This window comes from Pithys albifrons, chromosome Z, assembly GCF_047495875.1.
Source record: "Pithys albifrons albifrons isolate INPA30051 chromosome Z, PitAlb_v1, whole genome shotgun sequence".
Lineage (NCBI taxonomy): Eukaryota > Metazoa > Chordata > Aves > Passeriformes > Thamnophilidae > Pithys > Pithys albifrons.
Window position 1 is genome coordinate 65,105,276 of NC_092497.1, and position 25,545 is coordinate 65,130,820.

Genomic DNA, 25,545 nt, shown 5'->3' on the forward strand with positions numbered 1-25,545 from the left:
AAGAAAGAAGCTGCACCAAGCAGACTCTCCTGGCTCATACCTTTGTCTCTTCTGAAAGCAGCACGGCAGCTGGATACTATAAGGAATGGCAGCTTGGGATTCTGTGTATCATAATTCTTCCTATCTTAGAACAGAAAGCTGTTAGAATTTCTATTTTGAGTTACTGATTATGATTTTTGGTCTAAAAATTTCTCCTGCTTGCTGTGAATTGCATTTTATTCATGAAAATAAATATTACTTCAAATTTGTTTTATGAAAATCAGTAGTACCAAATCAGATATACCCAAATACTTTATTTCGAAAATGCCAGTTTATGCAACCACTAAAAATGTGCAGATGTGAATTTTTCAAAATAACTAAGTCAGTATGCTTTTAGACTTAGACATACTTGAAACATTTACTCTCACCAACATTTTATTAAGGCACCGAATGGCACCCATACCACTTTATTTTTTTTACATATTCTGCAGAATTCAGGTTTTTTTCAGGCACCATTGTATAAATTGTTAGGTTTCCTTCTAGAGTTATTTACAACATTTTATCAGTATATGTTGCATGCTGTTATTTGCATTCCATTAAATAAATCATATCTTCATATCTTCACATACAAAATGAAACTTTAATGCCTGTTACTTTTAAAAAGATAATTTTTCCAAGGAAAAAAATACATCAATTTCTGGGTGATTTTTGGTGCTGTTGTGGGTTTCTGTACTGTGACTACTGCTTTCTTAATTGTCTGGTTTTGGCAGAACAAATGGTGCCATGATTTATTGCTGTCTTTGTCAGCTGCTCTGAAATCATAAAGCATTATTGCAACAAAGTAATGTGCACATGAACACAGTGTGAAGACTGAATAAAAATCCCAAGGTCATATATGACAACAGTTCTGGGATTTATGTTTCCACACGGTAATTTTTTTTCACAAGAAGCTGATGATGTAATTACTTTCAACCGTCAAACGTAGGGAATATTTCACAGATCCTTCACATACATTTCATTTCAAATGCACTTAAAGCAGTGTGTTTACCTCTAATCTTAGTGCCCACAAGCTCTGCATTCATATGTTTACGGAATTACTGCATGGTGTTCAAAATTAATGCACAAGTTAAAGGATGTATTTGTCCCTGAGACCCACACAGGCAAATACACCTGAGCAGCTAAAGTCAAGATGGAAAGTTGATCTTCTGTAAGCCAACACATTTAATTTTAAAAATGAATAGTTTCAAAATAAAGTATTTCAGCATCTTTCAATACTAAAGATGCTGAGACAATATATACCTCATTTGTACAGTCTGTAATACCTCACTACATTTTGATTGTAGATGTTACACAGTTTTCCTCAAAGCAGATGTGGATTTTTCTATAGGTTTATGATTGAAGTTTCTGCAGAAGGATGTAATCTCATTTGTCCCTTACTGGAAAGCCTATTTACCTTTCATTCCAAAACACATTCCATAATAAGAGCAAATAAACTTAGAATAATAATTTAGTTTGGTTTTCTGATTTGTCTGTGGTCTGCATTGCAAGGATTTGGCAAAAGAATGGAGTGTTTTAGCATTATTTCAAATCACCCTCTGCATTTCAGTTTCAATATTATGTATTAGTTTAGGCTTCTCATTTTCATCACTTAAAAATTATTTTCAATAAATCAGTTAATTCGTGTTCTGCTTATGAAGGAAAGACAATTCATACAGGACTTCTTTCCCTTCCAAAAAGAAGTGTAGAACAACATTAGTCTGCTTTTTATTAACATGACATTCTCTCTAAATTTTATAACTAAAGTCACCTTTGGTGTTTCATAAGTGTACTTGAGGACAGAACTGGATACCTGTTATCACCATCTTAGTAAAGGAAGACAGTGAGATGGATCCATTTATTTAACTAGTTCATTTTATTTTGCAGACTTGCAATCCATTCCGGCATAATTCTGCCACTGATCTATTTAATAATAGTAAGGAAAAATCCTTTTCGTTTTGCCATGGGAATGGCTCAGGCACTTTTGACAGCCCTCATGATTTCTTCCAGGTAAACAAAAGAAACATTTTTTCTGTAGTGTTCTTAATAATTACATTGTTTGTACTCTGATTTTATTGCTACTTTGTTACAAGTCGTGGTATCAGCTGGACAGGTCACAGTCCCCTGGGGGCAGAAATATTGCCTTCATCCTTGTTTCAAAGGGGCACTGTAGATTGCGCTGGCCTTTCACCAAACAAGACCCGGGAGGAGGCAGTTCTTCACCATTCAGTTCATTAGTCACAGATCTGGTAGAGTTGAAGCTGTTGCACAGTTTCTGTGACTACATACGCTGTAGCAATTTTACCCAGTGATTTTGAGGATAACTAAGTTATTTCTTCCAATAATTAGAAAATACAACAAAGGTTGCTTTACTTTTCCATGGTGCAGCCTTTCTTTCTGCCTTAGATCTCCATTTGGGTCTTAGAGTAGGTCATGACCCGAGGATTTTGTCTGTGCTTACTTTATGTGCTTCATTATGTGCCAGTTCAGCAACTTTGCCTGTCACCTTCCGCTGTGCAGAAGAAAAAAACTTGATTGACAAAAGAATCACCAGGTTCGTTCTTCCAGTTGGAGCTACCATCAACATGGATGGCACAGCTCTTTACGAAGCAGTAGCAGCCGTATTTATCGCACAACTGAATGACTTACAACTGGATATCGGCAAAATAGTTACCATTAGGTAAGACTAAAGCCGTGACATGCATTTTGGGGGAAGTCAGGATCTTTGTGAATAGTTCATTAACTTTGGATACCCCACAGGAAAATTTAAACTATTATTCACAGCACAGTAATTAACAAACATTCTCACTTCTTGATCTGAGGCCTTGCCAGTGCAACCTGATGAGGAGGTGGGTAAGCCAGGGCATGCAGCTGATATACAGCATTGTTCTGGAAGTTGCTATTATTCTTCGCTGCAAACACTTGCAAACCCAGCTCAGCCTCTACCTCTGATCTGTCCTGTTTGCTTGTTAGACATGCATTGCCTGTCCCATAAGTTTCACATCAGATATGACTCAAGAGGAAAACTGGAACATTTGGACCTTCTTTCTTGCAGTGAAATAAGCCTATTTGTGCCAGGAAATAGAGTTTCTGTGAACAACATGGATTCTAAATGCCTTTTCTGGGCTTTATTTGGGATTTAGTGTCACAGCTACAGCAGCCAGTATCGGGGCTGCAGGCGTACCCCAAGCTGGACTTGTCACCATGGTGATTGTACTGAGCGCCGTGGGCCTGCCCGCCGAGGATGTTACTCTGATCATTGCAGTGGACTGGCTTCTGTAAGTTCAAGGCTCTTGATATTTAATTAGTTTTTATTTTATTTTTTAATGTTTATATGAGTTGCCTAGGAATGTGTGAGTCTGAGAAAGAAAGCAACAAAACCTTTAGAACTGTTGCAGGAAATGGACAAAGTTTATTCTTATGGCCAGGCTTGTTCAGAGCTGAATGCAGTAGTGGCTTTAATTGTGAGAAAAGTCTTACTGCATGGGGTCGCAGTGAATAACCTCACATTCAGAGGTGCTGTCAACCTTAAAGTAGCAGCCAGAGCCTTAATAAATCATGAGCATCATGCTCAGGAAAGACAAATTTGACAATACCAAGGAGTGCCCCTAAAGTGTCAGCAGCCACTGCATTGTGCTAAATACATACACTATTCATAAAAATCAAATGTAGCTGCAAGTGTAATAGCTGATAACAAAGCACATAAAATCCGTACACTGGTGAAGAGGTAGCGCAGCACAACATGAGCTAAGCAAAGCTGGCCCAGGACTCCCATGTGCACACACGTGGCAGGCTGTACATGGGGCTGTGCTGCTAGCACTACTTAGCTAGGACTGTTCTTCACTGAGAGCTCCGGCCAAGACCTTTGATTAACCAGCATACATATACATTCAGAATGCTTTACTTATGCCTGATCTCAACTGTCTCAGACCACTTCAAAACATCTCAGTCCCATTTGGCAGCTCTCTCTCTGGAGAGAAGCCTTTTCATCAGTTTGAGTTACACCAGATGGTTTTTTGCTACTTTTGCAAAAGAGTCACAGAGTATATTCTGGAGTTCAGAAGGACATTGACTCTCACTTTTGTCCCCTGATTCACAGGGTGACAGAATTCACAAGTTAAGGAGTATAATTTTAGTATGTAATACAGCATTTTGCCTCCTAAACTCTGTGAGCTTTAGTGTTCCAACCAAGGTCTTGGTCATCTACAGTCACTCAGCATGGATGATACTTAATTGGTATCATTCCAGAGATCTTAATCATTTCATAGTCTTTGCATGTCCTCTTCATCTTCTATTTGCACTCAAAGTAAATTCCTTCCTGTTTCTCCCCCACCCTTTCCAATCATTTTCTTGAAGGATTTCTGGCAGCAACCCATGTATTTCACACCTATATATTTCATTTATTTGATTATATAACTCAATTTTGCAAGTAGAGGGAAACGCCAGTCTCCAGAAAATCAGGGCTGTTGGATGGACCCAAGAATCAATTCAATTTATGCAAAACAAACAGTTCCAGCCACAAGTACATTCTTCCAATCAGCTGTCTGCAACAGGGTCTAATAGTCTTGTTTGCTGTATTCCTGGTGGACATTTAACTTTGCTAAGGATAGTGCAAATCAATACAAACCACTGGTTCAGAGCAGGTATCTAAAGAGTGTAAGAACAGAACAAACATATATTGGTTGGTTCTTTTCCCAAAGTATTCTCCCAGCCTTCTGCAAATTGCAGCTCACAGAGTTCCTGAGCTCAAGGTGGTTTTTGTCGTGTTCTTCCCTGAATGTCTCATTGTTTTGGGACCCATGTTTCCACAAGTCCTAGTATGTGTTGTACAGAGACATATTTAATTTTGTTTGCTTTAATCTACATCCTAATAATTTTATTTGAAGCCCTCTATTTCTTTCACGGGAGTGAGAGAAAGAAAACAGTAATTCCCATTTTCTCATAGCAATCATAACTTTTTGGATCTGATCTTAACTGCACTTTGAAAGTCTGCAGTTTTTGTGATTCTTAGGCTCAATACCAATCATGGAAGCTACCTGTTCCACCATAAAGCATACAAATAATTCAAGATGTTTCTTGTTGGAATAGAGGCATTTTTCAGACTAAGGTTTCTTGCTCTGTAAAGCAAATTAAAGATTAATTTTATGTACAAGAGATCATTGCTAGTGCATTTTGCACCTCAGAAGATGGAATGCACATTGTGATGCCACGTAGATTATTAACACTTTCATCTTTCGTTCTTACTGCCTAAAATGTATTATTTTGCAAACTACTTGCTAGTAGTAGCTCATTAACAATCCACTAGTTAATTCTGAACTTACCAAGGGTTTATTGCATAGGCTTGGGGAGTTCTTCTACATGTTAAATGAAGAATAGAAAAATTAATAGATCACAAGTATTATAATAGATGAGTTTCCAGATTTTGTCATGCTGATACTACCAGAATTTTACTCCACCCCTCTCTTTTCCTTTTTCCTACCACATATTTTCATTCCACATGGAAAAAATAGCATTTTTTTTAGCACTGGAGTTCAGCTGTAGAAGAAGAGAGACATGCCAACTCACTTCACTATTGTTTTTGCAATGTATTGCAAAATCTGTTGCAATGTATTGCAAAATATTATTATATCCACCTCAACATCTCTCACAGACAGAGAAACCTGTTCTGCCTCAGAGCCTTTGAACTGCTGTGTAGCTGAAAAGAAAAACAGGGGGAAGCACGTCCATATGTTACTTTCATGTCAATTTTCAAACTTTGTTATATTGCATGGGTTTGTTGCTCCTGTGCCAAGTAGTGACAGATTTTTAAGGCCTGCAAGTCACATTTATGTTTGGAGAAAAATAAACAGTGCAGAAGTATCATATTCCTTTAACTGTCTTGTTTAATACAACTTTATACTTCAGCCCTTTAACAATGAGAAGCTAGTAGAAGACAGCCTTTCCCCTTTGCCGGATTTGGGCCAGAATACTGAAGATACTGTGCTAGGTGCTTCTCTAGCTGAGGACATGACTCTTAGAATCACAAAAGGCACAATGCAGACTCTTGTGCTGCAAACCCCAGTCCCTCATCACAGAGGGAACCAGCTGTGAAGCATACTTAGGGCCAGAGAGCTGATCCTTGCAACATTTTGTAAGGATGTGCAGTGGAATTACTGCTCTTGACAGGAAGTGACATGACTTGCATTTTGGCATGTCCCATACACAATAACTTATGAAAGTGACTCCAGGCTTCTTCAAATACATGTGGGCAAAATTCTGTTTCTTGCTCTACAAGATCTTTTAATTGAAGAATTACCCCAAATTTGCCCTGGGAGGAAAACAGTGCTGCACTTGCTAGAGTAGCTTACTTTTACTAGAAGGATTTTCTAAGTAACATACTGAATGGTTTATCTGACAGCATTTTTATTCCATAGGGATCGATTCAGAACAATGGTGAATGTCCTGGGAGATGCCTTTGGTACAGGGGTAGTGGAGAAGCTCTCTAAAAAAGAACTGGAGCAGATGGATGTCACCTCTGAAGTCAACATAGTCAATCCTTTTGCCTTGGAAACAGCAATACTCGATAATGATGGAAGAGAGACCAAGAAGTCTTATATCAATGGAGGATTTGCTATCGATAAGTCTGATACCATATCCTTTACACAGACATCTCAGTTCTAAAGTCAGTAGCTTTCAGGTAAAACAGGAGCACTAAAGTACATGGCCATATGCAATATCTCAAACAGCTTAAAGGATAATTGAGAATGAATTACATGTCACTAGCATTTGATTTACTACACAGACTCTGATTCACCTTACCAGTTCTGCCCCCTTCCATCATCTCTCTCAACAGTTTGAACTCACTACTCTTAGTACTTGCTGATAGGTTGAAGAAAAGGACAGTTGTAAAATACTATTTTATTGTTTTTTAAGAATATCCGCTTTTGCTGAGGCTGTGAAATGCCTCTTTGGAATCAGCATGCTCATAAATGGGTATCTTAGCTGGGACAGCCAAATGTGTTTTACTCAGGAGTAGCACAGCATTTCACACTTTACCATATCATAAAGCACCTATATGAAATCCAAACAGGTCACACTGTACTTGACGCCTCCTGTAACTTGATCATTTGCCAAAATGCTAAATTCTGCAGCTGAGGGGATACTACTTGCATGATTCAGGAAAAAACAGACCAGAAGGGCCTTGAAATAAGTACATTTTACTGTGAACAGGGTTTAGTTTTTCTTTAATTATGAAATAATTAGGCGTGGAAGAATTTCCAGTATTTATTTAGCTAAGTTTCCTCATGCCTTTCATGTGACTGCTGGAACTGGCCTTCAGATGTGAAATAAGTTGCTGAGAGTTTGCTCTTCTGGCATTTGAAGAGCTTTTGTAAAAAGTGATACTTGACCTATTCAGGTCCATTTGGATGGCCTCCTTGTACATTTCCATCAGAAACAGAAATATGTCTGTTTTCTGAGTGTTCACCTTTGATTCTAGCCAAATAATTATCAGCCCAAAAGTAGGCAGAGGTCATGAAGGTGAAAATGCACAGTGCAAATTCTAAACCTTTCCTCACTGGAATAAAACCAGATTTATTATCGAGAATTTGGGAGTCACACCTTTTTTCTAGAGGGAAACCGCTCTGACTAAACTTTTTACACAGACTGGTTGGTTTTTTTGGCTCCTTGGTTTAGTTTGCCAGTTGAACATGCAAGTTTATAGCTGCAACACCACTACAGTGCCAATATGTCTGCTAAACTGTATCTTATGAACCATTTCTGGACCAGAAAGTCATGTCCTCCAGTGACTTGCTATAGAATAAGAAGCAGTGAGAATTTCCTCATAAAAAAATCTCCCATTTTCTAAAACATTTTATACAAGATTTCCATGGTGCAAAAATCACTCTCTCAAGAGAGGAGTTGCTGTAACAATTTTTTTTTTTGCCTCGCACATTGAAGTAGCTAGCCATTTTATATATAAAGTAAACTGAAATTCATACATGGTTCTTTGTAAATAAGCTTGTGGTAAACATAAAATTGCACTCATATGCTAACAAAAAAAACCCTCCAAGTTCCTGCAATGCTATATACTCGATTCAATCCTACATTTTTATATTTAAAGAAGCCAGAAGCGTGCCAAAGAGAACTGATTAAGAGAAGAATACTTACTGTAGATTTTGATAAATTGCACCTTAAATTAAAGAGACATAATACTGTATTTAAATAAAACATCATAAACTATATGGAAATGTTAATCTAACTATTGGTATACTTATACAAAATAAAGAAAATGTACCGATTGAGTAAATCAATCTTTCACCTTTGCAGAAACTGTATATGAGACAGTCTTTATTTGTGCAACGTTGCTTATGGAAGGAAAAAGCCTACCAGTTTCCATGACTAGCCTATAATCTATGCTTTGTCTTTAACTAGCTTTTTAAGTCACCCTTTTATGATCACCTCATTATGTAGTCACCCTGTTGATGATGTACTGTGAACAGTGTTCCTCATGTGTTATAAATAAATAATTTCCCTCTTTACTCTTATTTCAGCCTACTATCTTCTCCTTACTGTACAGTATTGAGTTCCTTTAGCTATAGAAAGAAAACCAAATCCTGTTGAATTCGGGATTTGTATTATTTTCACTAGTGACTCAGCTGTAGGTTTGGCAAGAATTACGCTCTTCTACCAATAAAATAACTCCTTAAGGGCAGAATGCTGGGATTGCAAGAAAGCCCTCTACCTACAGATGATGTGGATTGGGAGCATGCTATTAAATACACACTAAGCAGGATATTGTTTATCTATTGGTTTTTTATATGGATCAGATTGAATTAAGCAAGGGTTGACAGTGCTGTTTTGCCATCTAACCACCAAGAAACCAAACCATATACTGAAGATACTGTTAAGTCCAAGGATGCTCTTCTTGCCACAGTATTCCAAGTATGTACCTTCTGTATATGTCCAAGTACCTTGTGTAAGTAATGTGTCATCTTCTCCATAGTCTCCTGGTCTGGAAGCTTTGGAGAGAGGTGGAGAATCTCCCATCAGACAAGCACCAGCAGGTGCACCTCCTGGTTATGGGAGGCCGCCCCCACATATGGGCTCCATCCTGATTCTGGGGGGCTATCCAGACATCTGGGTCCCCTCAAGGTTATGGAGGGCACCACAAAATTTGTATCCCTATCGGGAGCTGCCCAGAGAGTCGTGCCCCTCCTGGTTGTGGTGGGCACTGCAAATATCTGGTTCCTTTGGTGTTTTTGGTTGCCACCTGCCAGCCCTGTGCCTTGGCAGCCCAAAAAAGGAAGAGCAGCCAGTGGCTAACACCACCTCTCTTGCTGTCCCCACATCCAACTGCCTTGGTCTTCCCAGCATTTTGGGATTGTCCAGGGGTCCTCAACTCGGACCATGTGTCCATGTGTGTGTGTTCCCAAGCCTGATACTGAAGCCCCCTGAGTTCCAGGAGCATGACCTCTGCTCAGCTCCCAATTCCTGGCTCATTGGTGACTTGTAGCACCCTAGGTGGCTGCAATTGCTGCCCTCAGCTGCGCTGTATAGGGGCACCCCAAGGTGGGACAACACTTGAGGGGAGGGAGGAGGTTGGGGTACACCTGACACTGTCCATCCCAGCCAAAGGTGGAATGTGGATAAACATCAAGGAGAGCAAGGGAATTTTAGGGCACTAACCACATGTTCCCCCCAGCCCAAGTTGGGGTAGCTGAAGAAATGGGTCAGGGAGGACCCCCGTAACAGGGAGTCCTGAGCCACCATGGCTGCAAATGCTAGACTCGAGGATCTGTAAAAATCCCCTCCGATCTGACCTCTTCCGTGATTCCATAGCTCTGTGACAACTGGCTGCTAGGGCCAGGTGTTACCAGGCAACAAGAGACACCACAACTAGAGGCACATGCGTGCTGCTGGGGCTCAGAAAGGCAGAGGAGAAGGAAGAAGGGGAAGAAGGGGGCTGCTGGCTGCACACACTCCTAACTTGCTGGGTTTCCTTTGAGCACAAAGGCTCCCATTCTCTCATAACAGGTGCTGTGTTCTCAGGCAGGGCAGCAGCCATGGCCTCAGCCAGCCTGTTGCAGCTGCTAGATGATGCCATCAGTACACCCGAGGTCAACCTCAACTTGGAGGCACTCCGCAAACTGCTGAAGATCATGTTGGATCACCTGAACCTGCTGGGCCTGCAGGATGTGCCCCCACCGGCTGTGGAGGAGAAGCAGCCTGCTGAATCACACCCTGACCTGCAGAAGGAAGGCAGGACTGCGGCCAGAGCCCAGGGTATGGGGCAGCAGCCCCAGGAGCCAGGGGAGCAGTTGTCTGGAAAGGACCTGCTGCAGGGGACCAGGAGCGATCCTCCAGTCACCTCCGTGGCCGACACAGAGAAGACGGAAGCAAAAGACAGTGCTATCTCTGATGCAGAGGCTCCTCCTCATCCCCAGGGTGCTCCTGCCATCTCTGATATACAGGCTCCTCACTGTCCCCAGGGTGCTCCCTTCAAGATGCCCCCACCCTCCTCTGAGGTCTGTGCCCTTATACCAAGGTCTGGTTGAAGCCCAAGCTCACAGCAGCATGTGGGGTTTCACTGTGGGAAAGGGAAGGACTTCTAGGGAGGAAGAGCTGGGGCTGGAACACTGCTCTGGGTGCTTTGGATCTTTCTCAATCTGGGTGTGTCTCTGCTGACTCAGGCTGTGCCATGAACTCCCCCAGGGCAGGGGTGCAGGAGTCTCTGGTGAGCTGCTCACCTGGGATTCACACCTGCCACCCATCTCTCCTAGGCCACACCTGTCTCCTGGGATCCCCATGAGGACCTGGCTGGAATGAAGGCCACACAGTTCTCCCTGGAAGAGGAAATCCAGAGGATCAAGGAGGCACTTAGCCAGGTGAGCTACCATGAGTCATAGGTTGGAGACAGCAGCCGGTGCCCTCGCCTGCTCTGTGTGTCAGAGGTTCAGCACCCCTGTGTCTGGCTCCGCGGGATGAATGGAGAGTGCTGCTTGCAGTGCCACACTACCAGGCTTAGCCAGACTCTATGCTGCCCCCAAAGCAGAACAGGGCAGGGATGGAGGTCCTACAGGTTCCTAGGGACCCTCTCCTGGGGTTCAACTTAGCCACCCCCCTCTCCTAGGCCACAGATCTCTGCAAGGATCTCTGCAAGGAAGTCAGTGAAATGAAGGCCACGCAGTCCCATATGGAAGAAGACATCCAGATGATCCAGAAAGCTCTTGGTCAGGTGAGCTGCTACCATTGCAGGAAGGAGGGAGCTAGGCCCCCCACACCTTTCCTGCCCCTCACCACCTCATCCAGCCACCTCTGGCCTGTGGCCCTGGGTGTCGCCCACCATGAAGGGAACCATGAGGGAAGAGTGGGAAGGGTCCACCAGGAGTCCCCCACCTCTGCCTGTGGGTCAGGACAGTGGTAGAGCACTGCCTGCCTCAGCCAAAGGGATCCTGAGGCACTTTGAACTAAACAGCCTTGAGAAAAGGTAATATGGGTGCTGGGAAGGATAGAAGGTAAAGATGTACCAGTGCAGGACAGCCACAGCCTGCCCAGGGTCCCTCTAGCTTGTGGACAAGATCAGTTGTGGATGCTCTCAGGTCCTGACTACTGCCCATCTTCTCATCCCACTCTAGGGGAACCTCCAGGATGCTGTTGGTCAGTCACTGGCCCTCAGTGACCAGTCTGCCCCAACCAAGCCCCACTTTTCGGACATGGACACCCTGGGGTCATGCCCTGATAACCAAAGCACCACCCCAGGAATACAGACAGAGACCTCCAGTGACCAAAGCAGCACTACCAGCATGCAGCCTGGATCCCAAGCAGACCACCCAGCAGTGGAAAGAATTACCAGAGACCTGTCTGAGCTCCAGGGCCAAGTGTCCTCCCTGCAGGGCCTAGCCAGTGACCTGCAGGGTGAGAAGGAGAAGGTGAGCCTGTGGCAGTCCCCAAGGGGAATGAAGGAATACCAGTGGGAGTTGGCAGGGAAGAGGAAGACAAAGGACCTTCATGCTAGGAGAACACTGAGTCCATTCTCTGACTCTGCCACCATCACTATTCCCAGATCAGAGAGCTCAAGGATGCCCTTGGAAAACTACATGTGGCAGATAGCAGAGACCAGATCTCCCACCTGAGGTAAGAGGATGAGAGAGGGTTTTTGTATTCCATGAGGCTGCAAGGGAGCTGGGAATGTAGCCAGGAGCATCCAGTTTGGGGGTGAGAGACACCTCCAGAGTGGCCCTGTGGAAGCTCATCCCACCTATGCCTCCATCTCACTGGCCAGATCTGCACTGCAGGAGATCAAACAGGAGCAGAAGGAACTGAGAAAGGAGCAAGAGATTATCAAGGCCACGCTGAAGCAGCTGGTCACAGCCAATGAGCTTCAGAAGCAGGTGAGGTCTGGGGGAAGCACTGACACCATTGCCCCAAACAGCAGGGTGCTCCTGGCCACAACCCTTGTCTGGCTGGGGCTGTCAAGCCCCTGCAGCACTCAGATCTGTTGGCTGCATCTGTCCCACCTCCTTTTCCTGCAGCTGGATGAGCTGAGGGCAGTGGTGAGGAGCATGGGACAGAAGCAGCCAGAGGCATCAAGCCCTGACCATAGCTCAGACACCAAGGTGCTGAAGAAGCTTCTGCACAACTATGAGAAACTCCAGAAGCAGGTGGACTCCCTGGTGCCACAGCAGGTGCAGAGGCCACTGCCACAGAAGAGCCAGGTGGGCAGATGGCATGGAGGGCTTGGGAGGGTGTGTTGGAACCGTCTTGTTGGGTTGTGCTCACTGTAATATGGGGCAGCCCCTCGCTGTCCCCCAAGTTGATTTGGACAAATTGGAAGCATAGCAGGAAATTAAAGCCTTGATACAAATGTTGTGCTGGCACTGAGGTCTTGTGACACTGGCCAGACAACCCAGATCTGTCTCTGTGGGGCAGCCAGACACCACTGGCATGGCACCACCTTGTCATCTTCCTCCCTGGAGCAGGATGAGGAGTTGCTGAAGAGCATCCAAGCCACCATTGTGCGGGTGGAAGGGGACTGTGAGCAGCTCGGCTATGTCACAGGAAGCCTCCGGGATGACCATCGCCAGCAGCAGAAAGATATCGAGGTTGGTGGCTGAACCTCCCACAAGGTCAGAGTATGCCCCAGGCACACCCCAGGCTGGGGACCACCAGGAATCTGATCCCCTGCTAACCTGCTCACAGCACTTTGTGGGTTGAAAGGGTCTTTCCCAGGGTTTTTTTGATAACAGAAATCATGGGTGACTCAGCTGGCCAAGAGGCAGCTCTGACCCTGCTGCAGTGTCATGGGATGCTTTCTATATTGGAAGGCTCTGTTCCGGTCCCTGGAGGGTCTGGAGAAGAAAGCAGACAAGGAGGACCTACTGCTGCTGGTACAGTCTTGAGGGGCCCATCACCAGCCCAAGGGATCTCATGCCCCTTATCCTTTGGGTGCCGGGTGGCAGAACTGGCTTGGGTGGTGGCGAGGAGGGTGTGAGTATTTCCAAACTGGCTGCATGTTACTTGCCAAGTACCTCTATCTCTCTCTCTGGGTCCCTTTGGCTGACGGGATCAAACCCAAGGAGGGAGACCTGATGGCCCTGCAGGAGCACTTTTACCTCTTTCCCCAATGCACACTGGCCCTACCTGTTGTACCTCCACCCTGTTCCCATCCTTCCTGCTAGAAAGAGAACAAAGTCACCCTGGGCAGCAAAGTTAGTTGCACCCAGTTTGAGGCAAGCATGGAGCATCTGGAGGAGAGGATGCAAGAGATACTGAAACGGGTGTTGGGCCAGGAGCAGCACTTGCAGGAGGTCCAGCAGCAGTTCTGTGATGCACTGGGCTCCAAGGTAAGGAGTACCTTGTCCCTACTGCACAAAACTGGCCCCCTGAGGACTTCAAAGCCTGAGGCAGCATCCCTCTGAGAATCTGCTGCCTGGCTTTTCCATGGGTACCATCATGGGCAGCTGGCTAAGGATGTGCATGTCTCCACAGCTGGATCGCCTGGAGCTGGGACCTTTCCAGAAGCAGCTGCAGGAGAGCTGGGAGAGGATGATCAAGGAGCTCAAGGACCAGATGTCCACCGTGTATGATGATGCTGCAGGAATTAAACAGTGAGTGTAATGGGCTTTGAGGACAGCATTGGCCTTGTTTCCTCCAGGTGTCCCAGCCAGTACCCATGTGGTACCCTGGTATTGCACAAATATAGCCAGCAAATGGCTGGGTTTCTGACAAAGCATGCTGCCTGTGCCTTCTCCATCCACCAGTGTCAGGGTCCCCACATCAAAAAAAGGCATGAGGAAGGGCATCTGCTGAACATAGCCCTTTGAACCAAAACTGGAACTTGGGTGCTGAGAAGCAAGGATGGGGGACAGTCATTCCCCAAGGCAGGAAGTGTGACACACAGTGCCACAGGGCTGGGTCATCATCTGCCCTCCTGGCCAGGCACGGGGGGTCATGATGGCTGACAAGGCACTGACACCAGAGTGAAGGCTGGCTTGGATGGCAGCATGGGAGCCTGCACTCTTGCCCTCACATTCTTGCCTGCCCTGGGCAGCAACAGGCTGCTGCCACAGTTGAGAAGTGCCAGCGTTGCCAAGGCGAGCTTGTCTTTTTTTCCTTTGTGGGGGGAAAATCAAGCTCCACACCCCGCAGTTCCCTGTGCAAACACTCTGACTCCTTGCAGCAACATGCCCAGCACCTGCTGCTTCCTGCAAGCTGCTGTCTGTGTGCAGGCAGCCCTGCGGCCTTGCCAGGAGCTCACCCAGCTCTTTCCCCCATTAGGCAGCTGCTGGTCCCTTACAAGTGCCTATCCTGTGACCGGGACCTCAACATGCAGGTGCCTGGCCCGTGAGTAGCACTAGGCACTGGTGTACTGGGGGGCTGCATGGGTGGTACGGGGGAACATGGGTGCTGGCAGTGTTCTATGTCAGGCATCAGGGTTAGGGTATGTGCCTCAGGGACTGACTCTGCTGAGCTCCCTCCACAGCCCTGTCTGTCAGCCAAGGAGTGGGGACCCCTCTGGGAATCCCTCCCTGAGGACAGCAGGCAGAGGGATGCTGTGGGGTACAAGTCTATGCAGTTTGGGGTACTACCTGAAGCTGGGGTGCCTTGTTTGTCCATTGTCACCCACCTGTGGCTCCTGCCTTCCCCAGGCACATTGACACACTCCCATTCTATCCGCCACTGCCCATCAGCCATGGTGCGCACCCTACTGCTGTCATGACAGAGGAGCAAGCACAGCAGCACGGTTACAGGTAGGGCACATGGAGACCCATTCCTGGGCCCTGGTGAGCAGGATAATCCTGCTCTGGAAAGGGTGATCCCTTCCCTAGGCCAGGACAGAAGGGACCTGGACAGGGCAGGGGAGCAGAGAGGGCTACAGAAGGCCATCTGTGCTTGTCCCAGGCCTCTGGGGTTTTAGAGCCCCTGCTGCACTGCCCCATCCAGCCCTGATCTCAGTGGCACTAATGCCACATGTCATCAGCTGTATCTGGTCTCGGCCTGACCTCAGGCTTGGTGGGGAGTCAATTCAGCAGGGTAGGACAGGCATGGTCTCCTACAGCAGTTGTAGGGAAGTTGGGAGGGGTATGCTCCACTAGGGAGCCTCCCCTATCCCCTTCCCTGGAAATGTGGGATGAAGCCCAGGGTACAATGGAGCTGGGCTCTGAGCATCTCTGCCCTGTCCCACAGAAAGGTGGCCAATAGCAGGTTCCACCTCAAGTCGCAGAGCTGCAGGGGCCAGAACATGTCTAATGCACAGCATAAGGATTTCCTGTGGGTCTCCAAAAAGGTAGGGATGACAAAGGAATGGATACACCAGGGAGCACCAAGGCTGGGAGGGGGATGCTGAGCATCTTGGGGGATTCATGCCTCATTCTCCTCAGAGAAAGTTGCATGGGGAGGGTTGCTTGGGGCTGCTGCACTGGGCCCCACATTGCAGCCAGCTGCTCTCTCCTTCCCAGCCTGGCGTGTCCGAGTTGCTGAGCACAGATAACCTCACTAATCATCATCGGGAGCACGGGCCTAACCTGGCAGCACAGGACAAGCTGGGTATGGCCCTGTCAGGGCACTGGGGGAAGGGGGAAGGGGGCACCAGCTGTCGATCAGCAGTGGGTGAGCAGAGTTCTGTGTGCATGGCTAAGCAGGTGGAACTGGGGTCTGGGGCAGACTGAGGAGGGGTGGAAGTAGGATGAATGGGGAGGACTGGTGGATGGGGTAACTTGTCCCTGGCAGTGCTGGAGCCAGACTGCAGTGTGGGATGGGCCTCGCCAATGTGGGACAACAGCCTGTCTGCTGGAGGGCAGGGGCCAGCACTCTGTCCCCAAGGGTTTCTGACCAGGAAGGTGCCCCTGCTGCCTAACCCATCCTGGTCTGGCAGAGCTGCCTCCAGCCAGGACTGCCCCTGGGCTGCAAGGGGCCTCACCCCTGTCCCTTGCGTCCAGGCCCCACTGCCTTGCGAGAGCACCGGCCAGCTTCTGACCCTGGTCACTGATGCCAAGCACCGTGGCATTTGCTGCAAACCCAGCCCCACCAGATGAAGCCAGCACCTGGATAGGTGCAGCTGGGACTGGGTGCGTGAAGCCCTGCATGAATAAAGATCTGGAACAGCTGCCCAAAGAAAAGATTTCTTTCCAAATTAATAAAATTAACCTGTTGTTTTGAATTTTCTAAGAAGGACTGATTTCAAAGCTATCTGCCCTCCCCCTGCCTCAGAGCTGCCACCCCAAAGCTGGCCAGTTGCCATGGGAAGTGACAAAGGTTCAGTGGTGGCAGGAGCACAGCATGGGTCAGCCCCCAGGCTGGCAGTGTGGGAATACTGGGGCTAAGTCTCCAGAATGGAGGGGGTGGGAGGAGTAAGGCTAAGGGATCTGAGGGACAGGTGATGTAAGAGCTCCTGTATCTGCATGGTCACTGTCACCTGTGGGGACAGATGGACCATTAGGGACAGAGCAGATGGCAGGGATGGTGAGGACAGCCGTGACAGTGGGAAGCTGAGCACCCCGTTCTGGAGCTCTGAGCACCCCCTGCTGGCATCCCACTCGTTTCCTACATTCCCAGCAGGGCGCATTGCTGCTCGGGCTCTACACAAATCGCGTGGTACTGGGCGCCCCAGCCCCTGCCAAGGAACAGTTCCACTGCAGGGTAACCCCGAGCCTGCTGCACCAGCACCCATATATGGGGGGCAACCAGCCCCCCAGGGACTCCACCTCTTGCCCCCCATATCTCATGGAGTGGGGGCAACCCCAGCCCCTCCACCTGGCTCGGGGACATTCCCCTGGCCCCACTCCTCCTGCCCCCTTTATTCAGGGGTTACACCTCCAGTATTCCCGCACTGCAAGTTCCAGTGTTCATGCATAATCAGGAGGCTAAGCCACCTACTTTCAAGCAGGAAAGCAAGTTTATTTCAGGAACACTACACAGTTTCCATGACATGTGCAGTGCATTTCCCCTTCCCTCCCTCTTTTCCCTTGCCCCATTTGAGAGAACAGAATGCTTCTTTTTGCACTTTTCTCAGTTAAGGGTTGTCTGTTTTGTCTCGCAAGTAGACGGTTCTAAGGGAAAGACAAAAGGCGGTTGTTATCGCACATTCTCTTAATGTATGTTTCTTTTAGCCATGACAGGTTTCTTGAGGAAAGAGGAGTTTCCACCAGTTTACCTCCTCGACCATTTCTTGTGCAGGGTTCCTGCATGCCCCGCACACTGCCCAGCCTGAGAACTCCCCAGATGCTCTCCTGCTCCTGCTACCACTGCAACTTTGCCGGTCCCCATGGCACCCTTCCATGCTGCCGCTTTTCCAAGTCAGTTGGGGGGACAGCAATGGTTTATGGCCCTTGCTAATGATATGACCACTGTTTGGCCCTGCTTCTCCCAACTGTGTAATTATGCCAGTTGGCCCTCATTGGAAAGGAGGAAATTGACATGATAAAAATTACCACACCTCCACAGGACCTGCTTCTTAACAGCCTTCTCCTTCATCTAGCTCAAAAACACTTTAAGACGTAAGTCGCAGGTTATGAGGCTCAACAAGCTCAGTTGATCAAAGTTCAGTCTATCACAATTGCCCCCTTTGTCAGTTTTTGGGGGTTTGGTGTGTTTTCTTGTGGAGGATTTGGTGTGCAGCAAAGCACCAATCACTCGTCACATCTCCAGTGCTGCCCTGGGGGAAATTCAGGTCTAAAGTGTGTCCAAGCACAAAAATTCTTTTACAGAACGTATTTTACAAAATTAGGCAAAACCCCCTAAAATTCACCCACAATTCAGAACTATTTTCCTCAGGCCATCCACCAGCTCCACTCATGCTGACTGGGCCCTATAATGCACTATAGGGTCTCATTCCCTATATTCAGCTGTTAAAAAAGGCCCTTTTTACCTTAAATAAACCCTCAGATGTTTTTTGGAGGATTTTGGGCAACAAGGGAATCTGGGGGCAAAAACATCCTGCTTCGCTTCCTTTGGGGGGAAAAAAACCTCTTCTCAGAGCAGGTGAAGTTACGAAATGGAGGAAATGAAACAAAATTATTACATTTTATCCCAATAAATTGGATAAGAAGAGGGGGAAAGGCCAGTAGAGTGGGGAACTGAGCAAACTGGTGACACTTGGAGGGATTTATGCCCCCCTTCAACCATAATTTGGGTTAATTCTGGAAGGGTTTAGGGATACTTTTCTAACTGTTTCCTGCTCACCTCCACTGTTAGTGCTGATAATACCAAATCTTATTTTCACTTAGAAGGCAACAGTTTTCTAAACAAAAAGGAGATGGGGATTTGGTTTAACAGCACTTTCTCTTCGAGGCAGCAGTACAAAGCTCACCTCTTCTTAACCAGTTCCTCCCTAATTCGAGGATTTCTTCCCTGTGGGCATCACTTGGAGGTGGCAAATCCCTCTTTCCCAGAACACTGGCTGTTCCTTTGGGTAAAAGGCCCCAGATGGAGCAAACCTCCCCAAAATCAGAGGATTAAAAACCCTGACACCCCGTTTTTCACCAGAGCTGTACTTTTTGGGGCAAAATACACAACTGGTGTTTTCTCCTTTGGGTGTAACGAGCTGCTGATTTTAGTGTCTTTTGAGTCTCTTTTTTTCAACGCCTGCCAAAACCTGCCAATTATTAACCTACACAGTTGTAGACCCGACCTGTATCATACTTTTTTTTCACTTAAAATGAACTTCAGTGAGCAGGGGAGGTTTAATGTGACAACTCGCATGGAGGACCTGCAGTCCTCACTCAGGTCTGTCCCTCGGTGCCTGCCACACTTCCTTCAGGGGCATACTTCCAACTCCAGTCTGATTCTAAGGGTGTTAGTGGGAGAGGAGCAGCATGGGGAGAAGTAGGATAAACCACCATCCCCAGAAATGCTCATTCTCAAGCACCAAACCCTACCAAAATGCATCTGCCTCCCACCCTGGGCTCCAGCCTTGTAGAAAAAGCTTCAACTTCTGTGGAAGAAAAACCAGCTATTCCCCAAAGTCTCTTTTTATTGGCTGGTACAAGGTGTCTCTGTCACTTGAGAGGGTTTCAGGGTTCATGAGGCTGCAGTGGCAGCCCTGTAGGAGTGCTGCGGGGCACATCTGCTGGCTCTGCTCTAGGAGTGGGGGCTGTGCACTCTCCCCGCCCAAGGATCTGCCATTGGAACTGCTGGTGGTGTGCTGGTGAGCTGCCTTCAAGGAAAAGAGACTGATTCCCCTACTGCCAATGCTGGAGAGCCAGCTCTGGGCCTGCTGAGCTATGCAGAAAGGAAGATTTTTTTTTATGTCTATGCTTCATTTTTTTTCTAGGTACCTTCAAATTAAATATCCATAAAGCTCTTCAGATGAAAAGTGGATGAAATGGAGTGTTGGAAGCTCATCTGTTGGAGCAGGATGCAGCAAAGAAGCACTTTGATTTACACATCGCTGGGCCTTGTCTTTTAAGGGAGACAGCACCAAAGACTAATTTTACCATGAACGAAACAAGGAAACAAGTAATTATACAACTGACCAGGACTGTAATTTGGGTTTAGAGGTGACATGTGGGTTTGTCAAGGCACTTATTTAAAATTAGGGCCTCAAAGACAAAAGCAGTCATCTTCCCTGCTGCCTCTCCTGAGGTTTCTCGTCTTCCTCAGTCTGATGTCAAGTGTCTGTGAATGGGGAGGCAAGTCTGGCAGTGAAGGTGGAGCAACTGGGGCTGTAAGAAGTATCCCTGCCCAGTCCTGCCTCTAGCTGCTGCTAACAGCTCTTATTACAAGTTTTAACCCTAGCTACAACTTTCTGCTGCCTCAGGATAGAAGTTTGTTTATCTTTTCCCCTTCTGTTCACTTGTAGGAGGTGAAATGGGATGAAATCCTGTCTGTGGCCTCTCTCCCTGCTCACACTGGCTGTGGCAAAACCATGAGCCCTTAGCAAGCCCAGGAGGAAAAGTGGTTTTAGTCCATTTCCACTAAATTCTCTGCAAATCCTAAGTAAAAACGTTTCCACTTTCAAAATCTTATTACAAAGCATCCAGCAGCAGCAGCAAAGCCAGTTTTCTGCCTCAAAATGAGCTTTCCAAAATATTTTAAGGAGGTTCTTCCTGGGTTTTGGGGCTACGTTTTCGTTGACAAACAGCTGGGGAAATACAAGTATCTCTGTTCTCCCACTAAGGAGCAAGAGACTGAAATGTGATTAATATTGTTAAATTAGGTGTTATAATGAAATGGGTCTGGGGGGGATTTATTGAATGGAGGGTTTGTTCAGGTGGCAGAAGTGCCTGTGCTTGGGAGGTTCATGTTGGTTATGGGGGAATTCAGGGGTAGAGGGTGAGTAGAGCTGGCTCCTCACCCAGCCAGAGCAGTGACCGGAGTTGTTCATGGGCAGAAATGGCCAGGGGAAAGGCAAAGACTTTGGTCTGGCTGTCAGCATGGCAGAAAATCACCCGCCCCCCAGTGTAATCCAGAGCCACCTCAATGCGTCAGAGCATGTCACTGTGGGGCAGAGATGTGGGACTGGACCAGATGAGAGACTGCAGCTGCCCCAACCACTGGCCCACAGCCCAAATCCCCTGGCATTCTCTTTCCTCCCATTCCCACTCCAGGTTCCCATTTCTGCTTCATAAATCCCCCTTTTTGTCAATTTTTTCCCTGCTTTAAAGCACCTTTAAACTGTGTCACTGCCTCTGCCAGTATGATGGTCTTCCGAGTAACACCCTCAAGCCCTGTTTCCAGCTCTGGCACCGACAGCAGTAACAGCTGCACTTTCTTCTCTGTACCTCAAGGGGGAAAAATCGGGGTGTTTAATGCCAACAAATCCCTAAATTTCCTTTCCCCACCACTGCAAAACCACAAGGACATCTTTGTTTCCCTAGGCGAGAGTCCAACTCCTGCAAGATGTGATGGCAGATTCCCCAATCTTCGCTAAGTTCTGGATTCATCACCAACCCCCTCAAAAACAAAAATCTCAGTGAAAAAAATGTGGGATGAGGAGGAGATCCCAAAAATAGAGGGGTTTGGCCCAAAACTGGTATTCCTGGTGATGCTTTTTGGTCCTGGTACCTCCTCAGGTTGGTTTGGGCATCCTGGAGAGGAAGGGAGAGAGTTGCTTAGGGCTGCTTCCCTGGGAATAAAAGCCAAAGGAGGGGTAAACAAAGGGATTTGGGGAGAAAGTTTTGGCTCATCTATATCAGATCACCATCCAGTTCCTGGCACTTGGCCTGGAGCTCAGCACAGTGTTGCCAGATCCAGGTTATCTTGGCAGCTTCACCACACTGCTGTTCCTCCAGCCTCTAGCACAGGTGGTGAAGCCTGCTAAGGAACTGTGATTCCTGCTCACTGAGAACCTGACAGAGTTCTTCAAGCATTGCCAGTAGCTCCTGCTTCTCAGCACTGACTCGAATCTGGGGGATGAAAGAGGAGGATGCTGGAGGGGGAAATGAAGCAGTCTGGTGCCCATGGTGGACCCCAGCAGCACTGGCACTCACCAGCATCTCCTGTCTTGTCTCCTTCACTGTCTCAGACTGGCATGTGTTTCACATTCCTCTTACAGGGATTTTAGGGAAGCTTTGACCTCCCTCTGCAACCAGGAAAAGGGCGGTTGGGCTCCTCAAGAAGGGAGAAAAGGTGAGGCTGGGACTCCTAAAGCACCTGCAGTATGGCCAACGCAAATGGCCCATTCCTTATCCTCCGCTCCAGCTGCACTGAAGCAGATGTATTTATGGATATCCATTTTATAATTCACTTTATAGTTATGCTATACTATATGTATAGCCTCATCTCGTGGGTACAGGTATGTAAATTTATACAGCTCTTCCCAGCAACCACAATTTTTGCAGCTCAGGATCATGACTGCATTGTGGAACAAATCCAAGCACACAGCACAGGTGGTTTCCTCCTGGAGGTACCTGATGAGATTTCCACGGCCATGGCTGTTTTTAAGGGCCACTCGAAGAAATGCGAACAGAAGGGGCCAGGCCGGCGTTTTCCTCGAAGTGGCGACGGGGCGGGACACAGGACGGCCATCTGGCGCTTCCCAGGCAGAGGCAACCCAGGGGCGATCCCACTTTCCCACTGCCCCAGAGATGAAGCCGTGTCCAAGGACAAGGCCAGCAAGGATTTAAGGACAGAAGGGAACACAGACTGTGACAGCAGGGGAGGGATTAGGAGGTGGGGTTATTTACAGGGGAATTTTTTACCACTCCGGCTGCACTGAGGGAACCAAAGTTCGGCCAGAGGGTGGCTGTAGGAAACAGGGATTAAAGCAAGAATGTGGCAAGTGAGCAGAGTTCCGTGGAGCTCGTGGACATCAGCTAAGAACAGGGCCCACCTGTAGCGGGATGTTAAAGTGAAATAAAAACCCGTCGCTGTCCCTTAACACCCAAATTGAGTGGGAAAAATAAGGGGAAAAAAAAGAACTACCAGATGCAGGATCTGTGGAAGCAGGTGGTGTTGGAGCAGAAATTCCAGGAGGGAGTAATGTTAACCTTATAATAAAATTAGTTCAGAAAACTGAACCAAATGCCAAACTTGGAGCTGGAATTTTAGCTTTTATAGAATAATCATCATCATCATCATGGCTCGGCTTTGTGAACAAAGATTTGAGAAGGGCACTACCCACGCTTGCTCCAAGTGTGCTGGTGGCTAAAAAGGCCAATACGGGATAGGCAGGTCCAGTCACAAAAGGCACAGCGGAACGTCTCCCTAGGTGACACTGGCAAGGAACGGTTCTTTCTGCGTTGTCTTTTGCAATGTGGGTGAACCCTTCAAGCCTGCGCAATGGATTTTTTAGGTGAGGCACAGCATGCGCAGAACTGGCCCCACCCTTTACTCCTAAGGTTCATTTGCCACGGCCTAGCAAGCTTGGACGGTGACAGCAAATACCTCAGGACGTAGGTTTGGTTAGAGTATCCTTCTCTTAGGTGGATGGCCTTACAGGGCTAAGCGAGCTCCATCTGCCCGGGTTTGGGGTTGGAGTTGTCCTTCTCCTAGGATGGTTGCCAGAGAGCTAGCAAGCCCATCCTGCCCGTGGACACACTTTGTCTGACCCTTCAGCTGAGACCTGTCTGGCATGGGAGACCCTGCCAGCGGCACAAACCACCTCCAGCATAGCTCTCAACCTCATGAGGGCACGCAAGCTTCTCCCCCGCGACAAGGGGGTGTCCCCGGAGAAGACGGAAAAAATAAATGCCATGAAATCTACCCTATGCAGAAAAAGACCCCAAGCAAACAAAACCAAAACAACACACACACCAAAAAAATAAAAATAAAAGTGCCCAAAGCACACTACTTGTGGGGTTTTTCCTGCCTTATTTTTTTTTTTTATTTCATGACCTTCATGTTGAACAGCAGCACAAGACCACTTGCTCATTAAAGCAGCAGGGTAACTGCTGGCAGTAAATTTGGGGCTGAACAGATCTTGTCCTGTGACAAGGTCTGACCTCGAGGGGAAGATCAACAGAAAACCATTTGTGTCCTGGGGAACACGGGCAGAATCCAGGGCTCTGGGTGTGGTGGGGACAAGCTGCATCTTGCTGAGGCCATCTGCTATGTCCTGTATCTCCCGGTGGTGACCCCCTGGCAGCTGCCAGCCAGCTCCTGGCCACATCACACCTCTCCAGCCATGACCTGCTTCTCCTCATCCCACCACATGCAGGAGAAGAGCTGTGCTGGGCTCCAGAGGCGCCTTCACTCTGGGGAGACTCATGCTGATACCTATGCCTGGAAGGATGGAAGGACGTGAGGGGTGAGTAGGTGCTGAGCCTGCTGCTGCCTTCCCTTGGACGACCTCCTCTTCCTCCTGAAGTGCCTCTGGCTTCTCCCCAGGTAGTTGAATTATCCCAAAATACAACTGAATTCCTCCCAAAATAATTCTGAGTTCCACCCCCCTGATATCTCAGAGTTATCCCAAAATAACTGAATTATCCCAAATACCTCTACTTGCCTCCGAATTGACCTAAAATACCAGAATTCTCCCCAGATACCTCCAAGGCCTCCTGCAGAGCAGCAGGAGCTCAGGCTCTTCTTGAGCTCAGTGGGGAGCGCAGAAGGAAAGTGAAGCCTCACTTCACTGCAGCTGAGAAGTGACATGGATGAACATCACAAGAGGGATATTTCAGCTGAGTCCCTGTACACAGGTAGGGTAACAAGTGACCAGTTGCCACATACCTGATTAGGATGCTCCCAATATCCTAAAAGTTAAAAAAGGGGGGAGAAATGGGAGTTCAGGACCTCATGGGCAGCTCTTTGGAAGAGCTTTTTGGTAAGGAGAGCTGCCAGCTGGGGCAAGCACTTGGCTTCCAGCTGCCCAATGAACTCGCAGAGCTGTGTGATTCCCTCAGCCATCCATGATGATTTTTTGGCCTGGACAGCTGCGAAAGCATCATTCAACTCTGTCAGCTGCCCCAGCACCATGTGCTCCTGTCTCTTCAACACTGTGAGATGAAGTTGTGGCTGATCTCAGCATGCAAGTTTTGTGTCACTGCTGTGGCCATGCTGCCCTCATAGTGAGGAGAAAGGAATGCTGGGGATTGGCAGAGGCATAAGGTGAAGCCACCTGCCCTCAACCCACCTTTGTGTGTTCCTACACTCAGCTCCCAACACAACCTGCCCCATGGGAAAAGCAAATTTCTTCACCCACAGTTGTCTTCAAATATGTTTTATCCCTCCCACATTGCCTCATTTCCAGGTATTGCCGTCTCATCCGTCACCTGGAAGCTGCTCTCATCCTTGTCCCTGTTTTTCTTTCTTGAGCTCCATTGTGTAAAGGGGCTCCAGACAGATTTGGGGCACTACAGGACAAAATTTAACCAATTTCTTCCTAGTGGTGACATGTAATAATGCATGTTTTTTGCATTGCCGTAATTTTCTTTCCTTTCCTCCCCAGCACCTGCGTTGAGAAAGTAAATGGCCATGAAATGGGGGAAAGAGGTGAAATCAAAGGGTGCACGAGGTGCCCAAGCACGTCATGGCCCCATCTGCAGGCGAGAGATTGTAGGGCTCCTCCCTTCTTGACTGATGAAAGCTGGCAGGGGCAAAGACAGAACTGAACTTTGGCTGAGCCTGTGCCAGGGAGAGAAAAAATCCCAAGAAGGAAAAAAAAAGCAGTGG

At 47.5% G+C, this 25,545-nt stretch overlaps 2 protein-coding genes across 2 annotated transcripts in view; both read left to right on the forward strand.

Annotated features, from left to right (window-relative positions):
* SLC1A1 (solute carrier family 1 member 1) overlaps positions 1-8,540 on the forward strand; it is a 57,401-nt gene extending 48,861 nt beyond the window's left edge. Inside the window, exons 9-12 of the mRNA XM_071580630.1 lie at positions 1,903-2,025; positions 2,501-2,695; positions 3,159-3,293; positions 6,429-8,540. Of these exons, the coding sequence (XP_071436731.1) occupies positions 1,903-2,025; positions 2,501-2,695; positions 3,159-3,293; positions 6,429-6,675 (700 nt within the window). The 3' untranslated portion in view covers positions 6,676-8,540. The remainder of the gene's footprint in view (positions 1-1,902; positions 2,026-2,500; positions 2,696-3,158; positions 3,294-6,428) is intronic.
* A 2,236-nt stretch (positions 8,541-10,776) lies between these two features.
* LOC139684547 (glutamine-rich protein 2-like) lies at positions 10,777-16,653 on the forward strand. Its single transcript, XM_071580629.1, has 15 exons — positions 10,777-10,880; positions 11,126-11,230; positions 11,631-11,924; positions 12,059-12,129; positions 12,278-12,386; positions 12,528-12,710; positions 12,975-13,097; positions 13,320-13,382; positions 13,674-13,838; positions 13,984-14,102; positions 14,773-14,838; positions 15,144-15,245; positions 15,682-15,781; positions 15,954-16,041; positions 16,434-16,653. The coding sequence occupies exons 1-15, from the start codon at positions 10,818-10,820 to the stop codon at positions 16,481-16,483; spliced, it is 1,701 nt and encodes a 566-aa protein (XP_071436730.1). The 5' UTR covers positions 10,777-10,817; the 3' UTR covers positions 16,484-16,653.
* Positions 16,654-25,545: the final 8,892 nt, after the last annotated feature.